We start from the raw sequence: 10790 nt of genomic DNA, 5'->3' as shown, positions 1-10790 counted from the left end.
GCTATACATCCCCCAAGACACCTTCTTTGGGGGCCCCTTCCATGGCCTCTTCTATCAAAGTGCAGGATGAGATCCCAAGAGACAGGGAAAGGAGACTCAACATCTCCCAGCCCTGCACCTGGGGATGTTTAGGTCCCTGTTCCTCCAGGAATTATTAACATCTTGCATTTTCACTTTCACTTTTCATCCTTTTGGTTCTGAAGACTTAGATTCCAGTTTAACATGTCTACATTATTACTTCTGGGAACTTTTTCTGAGGAGAATATGGATGTAAACTAACTGTAATGTCACTATTTGCTCTAGCAGGTTGCTCAAAATTGACCAGCTATCCAGATTAAATAACTTTCTCCCCTGAGAAAAGAGTTCAGACCTGGGCAAACAGCTTAGTTATCAGGTTAAAATGAATTATCAAGACTCACTTACAGTTCACCATGTCCTCCAATCTGATGCTCCTATGTCACAGATGTGATCTGATTCTAGTCAATGTCCTCCCATGATCAAACTGCCTTCAGTCACCCAAATGCAGATCCCCAGACCCTATAAAGAGCCCCCACCCCCTTGTGAGACGTTACTAAGACCATCAGAGTTTATTCTCCCATGTGCTAGTAAATTTTGGATTGCTCAATCACCAGATTTCTGAGGGTGGTGGGAGGATGCCACTTGATAACTATAAATGACCTGATCAGTTTACAGTAAAGAAGTTGAGGCCCAGAGAGGACAAGGATGTTTGTCTCCATCTCCCAGGAATGTAAACAGGGAGGAGAGGAGAAAACACTATGTGGAGAGTTTCTGCCCAGTCTGACCAGTGCAGGGAGGGAGGGGCCACTGGAGCAAACTGGAAGAGGACTTGGATTCAAAACAATTTCAGACTGCTAAGTGAACTTTGTGCAGGAGGGATGTGTGCTCAGGTGTGGGGAGGAGGAGTCTCCAGGCAGTAAATCAGGGGATCTTGGCAGCTGCTCACTAGCTCTTTGGGGCCCCCAGGATGGTGCCCCTGGGCAGGGACATGTAAGTCCCTGTTGACTTTAGTCTCCTCCATTACCTTGTTCCCTTGGGCTGGAGACTGTCAGGTAGGGGGTAGGAAATCCACCATTGCCCCCCTCATCCCCTTGACCACACACATCTCATGGGCCCCTGAGTCTGCTGGGTGCCTCTGGTCCTGGACCCAATCTGGGGTCTCCAAAGGGTGACCCAGCTTTGTTTCCCCAATGTGCTTCAGACTCATGGGCCTGGGTGGGAACTCAGAGGGTGGGGAGCCTTTGGCAGCCAGGGCAGCCTGGGAGCTCAGGTCTGGGTGAGCAGGGCCAGGCCAGCCCATTTTTTGTGCTAAGCCTTCCTGGGCTTGAGGGAGAGAAAGACCCAGATAGGGGAAAAGGTTTTAGTCTCACTTCTCCATCTGCCTGTGTCACTGTGGGCAGCACTACTGTCTGCTGCCTGACATTAATAGTCAGCCTCGTCCCCAGCCTGGACCCCACTGATGGTCAGGGTGGCCATGTTTCCTGAGTTGGAGCCAGAGAATCGGTCAGGGATCCCCGAGGGCCGGTTTTTATCAGTATAGATGAGCAGCACAGGGGCCTGGCATGGCATATGCTGGTACCAGTGAACAGCTTTATTTCCAGTATTTTCTCCCCCACAGGTGAGCCTGGCTGTCTGTCCCAGGGCCACTGACACTGAGCATGGCTGGGTCACCTCATAGGAGGCCACAGAACCTGCAAGAGAGGAAAGGAGACATGGGCTGAAGTGAGGGCCTCATCCCCAGATCACCACACCTGCCTTGTTGGATTGATCTCCAGGATCCTGTGACCCTACAGGGAGCCCCTTCATGTTGCCCCCTGTGAAGTTGCCCTATAATCTGCCCCCTCTATCCCAGGTACAGCATCCTCTGGGGCTCTCAGCACAGTGAGCACAGCAGTGAGCACTGGGCAAGATCCTGGATTGTAGCACCTGTGCAGTGAGCCAGGAGGGTGAGGAGGAGAGGGGTCCAGGCCATGGTGGAGGTGCCCCTAGATCTGCTCCCTGAGGCCCCAAGCATGGGCTGCTTTCCCCCAGGCCTCTCTTATCCCCTGGCTGTAGAAAGCTTCTGGTTATGCAAATCAGCACAAGCTCTGGGTGGCTGCTGAGGGAGCTTTGTGGCTTTCAGGGAAGGGATCATCCCCCAGGGACACAGAGAGGGGAGGGTTAGCTCCTGCAGACCCACCCTCAGTCCCTACATCCTCCTCCCTCCACTGGTCCCAGGAGTCTGGGCTCATCTCCACCCTCAGTCCTTGTCCTGGCTTCCCTCCTGGGTGGAGCAGGCCACTGAAGTGCCTAGAGGGGGCATCTGCATACATTTTCCATGAAACCCAAACTCCATCTTTGTGGGAGGACCCTAGGTTGTGTCCTGGAGGTGGGCAGGGAATCAGTGGTGAGGCTGGGATTACCCTGTCCCCAGGCCCTTCCTCTGCTCACCTGGCTCAGGCAGGACCCAGAGGTGTCCCACCCATAAACCCACAAGCCCTTTGTGAAGGAGCTCAGACCCAGGTCTTTTCCTAGCTCCCCCCTTGGAAGCTTTCATATGACATCTCATGTGACCTTCAAGGACTCAGTGTAGTGACACTCCCTGTTTTACAGGTGACAGCAGGAGGACACTAGGAGGGGGGCAATGTCCTCCCCTGCTCCCCCTTCCTGAGTGGCTGAGCCAGAGTCAAATTCCTTCCTGGCAAGTGCTCTTGGGGACCCTGAGGCAGGACTGGGTCAGCCTTGGCTGTGAGCTCCTTCCCCAGGTCAGGGGCTCTTTGCCTCATGGTCCCCAGTGTGAGTTAGGGCCAGACTCGGGTCTGATGCTCTCTGCCATATAAAGTGACAAAAGTGGGCTGTATTCCCAAGGTCACCTCAAATCATTTTTTATTATAATTAATTTCTCTTCAATTGCTGGAGAAAATTCATTATACAGAAGAAAGTTTAATGCAACTAATCACATCAAGGGAAGTTTGAGGAGACACCAATATGTGAAGCTTCTGAGGAATTGAGAATAACCTTTGATACTTTCCCCTGGACAGACTCAGAGCAGGTACAAGGACTGTGGGAGTTGCCTTCAGGGAAAGTGAGAAGCAGCTCTAAAGGGACTGGAGGTGGGAAACATGGGACCACAGGGAGGATGGGGCTTTTGGGGACACTTACACTGCTTTAGCACAATGGGGTGAGCTGGGAGGAGAGGTGTTTGCCAGAACCTGTGTACAGGGAAAGGGGCAACCTCTCCAAGAGCCAAAGAGGAGACTGTCAAAAGCAGAAGAATTTGTGCATCCATGTCCAGGATGATCCTGCAGAGAAAGGACACCTGCTCCTTCAGGTCCGAGTTCAGTATCACTGACCTTCCTGCATGTGGGAATCTCCCTGATGCCCAGGGACCCCCATCTCCAGGGGCTTTGACAGGTCACTCTCTGCTGCCCCCTGGTGGCTGCTCTGCTCTGGCTGCTGCAGGCACAGGGTGTCTTTGTCCAGGTGGAGATGCAGAAGTGAGTGGGGGGTGAGCCATATCTACCCCATGGGAAGAGTCTGTTTTCTCAATGAACTGAAAGGTCAGAGGACATTTGAATGGACTCAGGAGTCAAAATCAGTTTAGGTCTGATGTGACATTTTTCATAAGAGAATTTGAGGGGTGTGGTGAGTGGGAATTTCCAGATATTAATCCCATGGGTGACCCATCAATTCTTTCCCTAATGCTTCTCAGATTCACTGACCTGGCTGGGAACACAGGGGGTGGGAGAATATTTGACAGAGAAGGGAAGGGGCAGATGGAGTGAAAATCCCAAGTTCACTTGGGATCCAAACTGGCACATATGTATATGATATATACAAAAAAAGAAAGAAAAACTTGAGATTCTGCTGAGTCTTCTTTGCCAGGTAAACCTCTAATGGTCTTACAGTGGAATCAGCCACCCCACCTCCAGTCTGTCCTGGGGAGTCAGTCATCCTGCATCCACCTGAGGAGGTTAACCCTGCAGTGCCTGACAACCCTGCAACTGCCCACTGAGGAACAGCTCTCACACCTCCTTCCAAAGAGTTTAACTGCATTTCACCAGAATAATGGAATGTACTGGGGTAGGTGACTTGCATGACATTTCCATCTCCTCTCAGGACACACCTCCACTAGCCCTTTTCCTTCCAGACTTATAACTAAACTGAAGTTCCAACAGGCTCTGAAATGTGAGGCACAAAGTGTGACCCATGAGGAGTTGTGCTTCATTTCAAAACAGCTGCATGACCTTGCCAATTATATAGACAGAAGTCAGGGGAATATGCATGGGAATGCATATTAAAGGTGTAGGATAATGGTGAAAGGAACATATTGTTGGATTGGGCTAAATTTATTAAGATGGTCCTACTGAAAAGAGAATTTGGATTCAGTGTTGTAGCTCAAATGGTTAAAAGGGCTCTAGCAGTTTGTTCAGGTAGTTGGCTGAAACATGGACCAAAAGGTGACCTACATTTCCTGAAGTTGAAATGCCAGAACTGCCCTGGTATAATGTGGATGAGGGGATACAAAGTCTTAGAGAGACTGGAGTAGTAGAGAGGATTTATCATGTAAGAACTGCTCCTCACCTCAGGAATGTCCTGAGGACACCCCTTCCACCAGGGCTGTGAGGAACACATTTGTGAGACTAACTCCATCATTCCTGAAAAGCCCTGTGTTATTTCCTCTCTGTAGGTCAGATATTACCATGGGAGCTGCTGCCACTGAACTTGGATCCTTAAACACAGTGAGGATGATCAGATCCCTGGTTGGCAGTAGACACGTGGCAGCATTTAATCAACAAAGGCAATGTGGTTGTGGCTACCAAAATGGACAGCAGAGTCCCAGCAGTAATCAGAATAGTCTGATATGCAGAGTCCTATGGTGTTGGCAGGTTGATGAAGCAAAGTAGATGGAGAGTCTGCTTAAATCTTACCTGATCTGTGTAAGCAAAAGAATTTAGGTCAAGTTAACAAAAGTTTAACTTGAATCAGAGAAACAGTTTCAGCCCCTCAATCAATTCCCACAATTGAGAAAATTTACAGACACAGAACCCCTTGAATGAAGGGATACCTGGGCCATTTTGAGGAAGAATGCTGCTACACTGCCCAAATTTCATACTGTTAATCTTTGCCTTGGTTTCCCCAAAGGGTCTTATAGATTTTTACTAGAGAAAAGGAAATGATCAGACATTTCAGGGATTCTTGGAAACTCAATCAGAACTGACATAATTTCACAAGTCCAATAATGTCACTGTGGTCCAACAGGGTGGACCCCAACCTTGGGGAGACAGTGTTCATCAGCCAAGCACAACTCACACTGAGGCCCAGAGCTCTGAACTGCCCAGGGCTCCCAGGGCTGCAGAGGGTGTGTCAGCCCTGAAGAGGGATTCCTCGGGGAGGCCACAGAGTCCTTTCCACTGATCTGCTCTGTCCAGAATCCCAGGCTGCCCTTGAGCCTGGGGGGTTAGGGTCCTACCTGGAACAGCACAGTTCTGGGGATGAAACCAAGGCAGCCAGGCCAAGGAGAGCCCCAGTCCCCTCATTTGGAAGCCTAGAGAGTATTACAATGGATGTATCTCACCTCTTGTCTGTCCTCCCCTTCAGCACCACTTTCCCCAGCTCATGCCCTTGTTCAGAAAACCCCAGGGCTGCCTGGTCCTGCAGCCAGAAGCCCACCCTAGGCACATGCTCTAAGGAGCCTGCTTGGGGGGTCAGGAGGAAAGGGCAGTCTTGGGTCTCACTTCTAGGAGAACTGGGCCAGACCTGCCCATTTTTTGTCTATAGTTCTCAGAGGGCTTGAGGGAGACTGGGACATGGTTAGGGGAACAGCATTTGTGTTTCACTTCCCCTTGTGCCTATGTCATTGTGGGATCATCACTGTTATAACCCCCATGTGAGAGTAATAGCCTCATCCTCAGACTGGGCCCTCCAAACCCTGGTTTCAAAGCTTGTCCTAACAAGCTGGGTGCCTCAGTCACATTTCCCGCCAGATGCTGACGTCTCAATGTCAATTTTATGGCAATTCTGCCCTCTGCAGGCAGGAGTGGCCTTTGTGGAAGTGATTATAATGAGACTGAGCAACTTTTCTATGAAGGATCAAACAAATTAATGCAAATTTCTGACGTCTCAATGTCAATTTTATGGCAATTCTGCCCTCTGCAGGCAGGAGTGGCCTTTGTGGAAGTGATTATAATGAGACTGAGCAACTTTTCTATGAAGGATCAAACAAATTAATGCAAATTTCTGACGTCTCAATGTCAATTTTATGGCAATTCTGCCCTCTGCAGGCAGGAGTGGCCTTTGTGGAAGTGATTATAATGAGACTGAGCAACTTTTCTATGAAGGATCAAACAAATTAATGCAAATTTCTGACTTTTTTCTTCAGATATTCTCTTTTTTTTAATAGTGAGCCAGTTCCTCTGAAAGCTTGACTCCCTTGAAAGGTTAACAAAGAGATTTAATGAAAGAATTAAACTCTTTATTTCATGTTCTAAATGACTGAGTGTTTCTTTGTCACTCCTAGTCATCCAATTCAAATGATAAATGGACCAGGGAAAAAGGGTCCAATACCAATTGGGTCAGAACAGTCTTTATCCATATAGGAGACTCAGGTGTGGCCAAGAGGAAACACTCAAGAATGGCATCAGAAGTTCTCAATAGAGGCTCAGGTGATCTGGTGTCTCCCAAGTGGTCCTAATGGCTAATTTCAAGGGGCATTGGAGAGGGAGCTTGCAGGGCTCAGGCTGGTCCCTGGATTTCACCTGCCTGTCCAGGGGAGGAAGTCCTCAGAGAGCATTTGCCATGATGCCTCTTAACTGGAGCAGCTGGGTGGAGACTTAAGTTTTGACAGAGTCTCTCGGCCTGTCCTCCTGGCCTGGGCCTGGACATGAATCAGAGAGGAAGCTGGGAACATGCAGAGGGATGGAATTTGGGGTTGGGCAAAGCCAGGAGTTGGGGGAAGACTATGGAGTTGAGAAGTCAGCAAATGAAAGTGAGTAGAAGGAGAAAGGAGCCTGGGAAGATGCTGATGGGAAGACTTGGTGGGGGCAGGGCCTGGAAGAGGGGGAGCCTATGGAATGAAGAAGATAGCAGAGAATTTGGTTCCTAGAGGTGACCTCATGCAGAGGAAGGGAGGAGTGGGGGAGGATAAGGTGGGGAGGTCCTGAACCAGGGTGAGGCCAGGCAGTGAACCTTGGGGCAGCCTGTTCTCTCCATCTGGAGCCAGCCCTTCAAACACCTTCCTCTGTGTCTGTATTATGGCCATTTCCATCAAAGGGTGCAATAGGTCCTCCAGGACAGGAGAGCAGATGCAACCTCTCATCCTTCATATGGAGTTATGTCTGAATCTTTCCTTTCTCTTTCACTCACACTTTTAATTCTAAGTAGTAAAATGAGTGTTTGTTGGTTCTGAGAACTGAAACCTCCAGTGTCAACAGGAGTTAACCATTAGTTCCTGGACCTCTTGGTCAGGAGGATAAGGAGGTAAACCAATAAATAACATCACTCCTTGCTTTAGGGTATTCCTGAATACCAATTATCCAGATAAGGAGTTTGCACATTTGAGTAGAATTTGCCCCCTGGGCCAAAAGCATGCACATTGGACAAAAGCTGACTCTCTAAGACTTGATTCAGTGCCAAGCCCATGTTATTAGTCTTATATGTGGCTGAAGATAGTTCAGTTGCACTCCTTGAAAGGCCTGCCTTAATCCACTCATGTGCATGTCCTGAAATCCTATAAAATTTCACCCCTGACCTTCCTTTCCTGTCAGATGGCACTCTCCCTCTACACTTATCAACTTAGTTTTGCTTGATCAACAGAGTGTTTGATGGGCTTTGGGAAGCTGGCACTTGATAATTGAAAATGGCTTGAGCAGTTTACCATGGAATAAACTGAAGCCCAGAGAGGCCAAAGAAGATGTCCCCATCTCTTAGGTTCATAAGTGGAGGGATGAGATAAGAAAGCTGCTCCCCATGCTAAGGCTTCATCATTCTCACTGAGACCAGGGCAGGGAGGGAGGGGCCATGTGAGCTGGGCATGGATGGGAGGTTATTTTTTTGAATGGACTCAGTACCTTTATTTTTTAATTTAGTTTTATTGATATGTATTCACATATCATACAATCATCCATGGTGCACAATCAACTTTTCACAGTACCACCATATAGCTCTGCATTCATCACCCCAATGTATTTTCTGAACACTTTGCTTTTACCAGAAAAAGTAAAAATAAGGATAAAAAATAAAAGTAAAAAATAGTACCCAAATCATCCCCCCATCCTATTTTTCATTTAGTTTTTGTCCCCATTTTTCTACTCATCCATCCATACACTGGGTAAAGGGAGTGTGATCCACAAGGCCTTCATAATCACACTGTCACCCCTTGTAAGCTACCTTGATATACAATCATCTTCAAGAGCCAAGGCTACTGTGTTACAGTTTGATAGTTTCAGGTGTTTACTTCTAGCTATTCCAATGCATTAAAACCTAAAAAGGGTTATCTGTATAGTGCATAAGAATGCCCACCAGAGTGACCTCTCAACTCCATTTTTAATCTCTCAGCCACTGAAACTTTACCTTGTTTCATTTCACATACCCCTTTTGGTCAAGAAGTAGTATTCAATCCCACAATGTTGGGTCCAGATTCATCCTCGGGAGTCATATCCTGCATTGTCAGGAAAATTTACACCCCTGGGAGTCAGATCCCACATAGTGGGGAGGGCAGTGAGTTCAACTGATGAGTTTGGTTAGCTAGAGAGAGAGGCCACATCTGAGCAACAAAGAGGCACTCAGGGGGACACTCTCAGGTGTAAGTAAAGGTAGGCTTAGCCTCTCTTTTGCAGTAACAAGCTTCATAAGGGCAAGTCCCAAGATGGAGGGCTCCACACACCAAACTGCCAGTCCTCAATGTTTTTTAAATGAATAATAAAAAAGATAATAAAAAGAAAAACAAAATATTATACAATACAATGTAATAGTAGGGTCAGGCAACACTACTACCAAGAATCCCATATTCCTCCCTCATATCCCCCTCTCATACACACTTAGCTTTGGTATATTGCCTTTGTTACATTCTATGGGGTATATTACAATGTTATTTTTGACCACAGACTCAAGTTTGCTTTGATTATATTTTTCCCCTCTACCACCCCTTTTCCAACACTCTGCATTTTTGGCATTCCTTTGTTTTCTCCCACATGCAAGAACATTTTTATATTTGTACATTTAGTCAGAGTCATTGAACACTTCAATTTTTGCTAAGTTAAACAGCCCCAGTCTTTACCTTCTATCTTTACCTCAGGTGTCGTAGATGTCCCTATCCCACATCTTTCAGCTTTACTCATGGACACTTCTGTTCCAGGTACTTACAATATTGTGCTACCATTACAAAATATTTTGCCATCTATTTCTGGATCTATACAGTCAATCCTGCTGAACATTCTGTCATCCTTCACCATCAGATGCCAGATCACTACCCTCTTTCTATCTCCTGATAGCCTGTGTTATCAGCTTTTAACTCTCAAAGTTTGCTCATTAATGTAAGTTCATATTAGTGAGACCAGACAGTATTTGTCCTTTTGTTGCTGGCTAACTTCCCTCAACATAATGTCCTCAAGGTTCATCCATGTTTTATATGTTCTGTGTCTTTGTTCTGTCTTGCAGCTGCGTAATATTCCCTTGTGTGTACATATGACAGTGTTTATCCACTCATCGACTGATGGACATTTGGGCTGTTTCCATCTCTTGGCTATTGTGAATAATGCTGCAATAAACATTGGTTTACAAATGTCTGTTCCTGTCTTAGCTTTCGGTTCCTCTGAGTATATGCCTAGTAGTGAAATAGCTGCGTCATATGACAAATCTATACTTAGTTTCTTGGGGAACCTCCAAACTGCCTGCCATAGTAGTTGCACCACTCTACCTTCCCATCAACAGTGAAAAAGTGTGCCTCTTTCTCCACATCCTCTCCAGCACTTGTCATTTTTTGCTTTTTGGATAATGGCTATTCTGGTAGGTAGGTGTGAGATGATATCTCATAGTAGTTTTGATTTGCGTTTCCCTAATAACCAGTGAAGTTGAGCATTTTCCATGTTTTTGAGCCATTTGTATTTCCTCTTCAAAAAGTGTCTGTCCATGTCTTTTGCCCATTTCTTAATTGGGTTGTTTGTTTTTCTGTTGTTGAGTTGTAGGATCACTTTATATATTGGGGATATTAAACCCTTACCTGATATGTGGTTTACAAATATTTTCTCCCAATGTGTAGGCTGCCTTTTTCTCTTTCTGACAAAGTCCTTTGATGTACAAAAGTGTCTAATATTGAGGAGATCCCATTTGTCTATTTGTTCTTTGGTTCCTTGCTCTTTGGGTGTAAGGATTTTGCAGCAAAGCTTCCAGGGATCCTGGTTGAGAAAGGCAGGGCAGGAGAGAATGTGAGGCTGGGATTGTGGATCCTGGTTGGTAACACAGTTAAACAGCTAACAAAGTAATTCCTGTGCAAGTCAGGACTGTGACTGACCTGGGAGAGGTTTATTTTTAGTTTACTCCACTGGGAGAAAGATGGTGGACTTAGTGGAACAATATATGTGTTTATAAATCTATGGAAAGACAGAGAGACAGAAGAAAGAGAGAATTCCATATGGCACAGGGTGAGCAGTGGTGAGGGCTCTGCAGAAAATTAGTGAGAGTGTGAGAGAAAATGAGAGGCAGGATGCTCTCTGGGATGGGGGACCTTCCTCAAGAGCTGGATCTGGAGCTGCTGCTGGGACAGGAGAGGAAAGAGGGGATGGGCAGAGTGTGGG

General features: G+C 46.8%; 1 gene segment (V, D, J or C); it reads right to left on the bottom strand.

The window, feature by feature from the left end:
- Positions 1-1421: 1421 nt before the first annotated feature.
- Positions 1422-1990, bottom strand: LOC119525031. The segment is given in 2 exon segments: positions 1422-1709; positions 1945-1990. Coding segments are annotated over 2 exon segments (315 nt in total).
- Positions 1991-10790: the final 8800 nt, after the last annotated feature.

The sequence above is a fragment of the Choloepus didactylus genome, assembly GCF_015220235.1.
Source record: "Choloepus didactylus isolate mChoDid1 chromosome 23 unlocalized genomic scaffold, mChoDid1.pri SUPER_23_unloc3, whole genome shotgun sequence".
In the NCBI taxonomy this organism is placed as follows: domain Eukaryota; kingdom Metazoa; phylum Chordata; class Mammalia; order Pilosa; family Megalonychidae; genus Choloepus; species Choloepus didactylus.
This window is presented reverse-complemented; position numbering and strand designations above follow the sequence as displayed.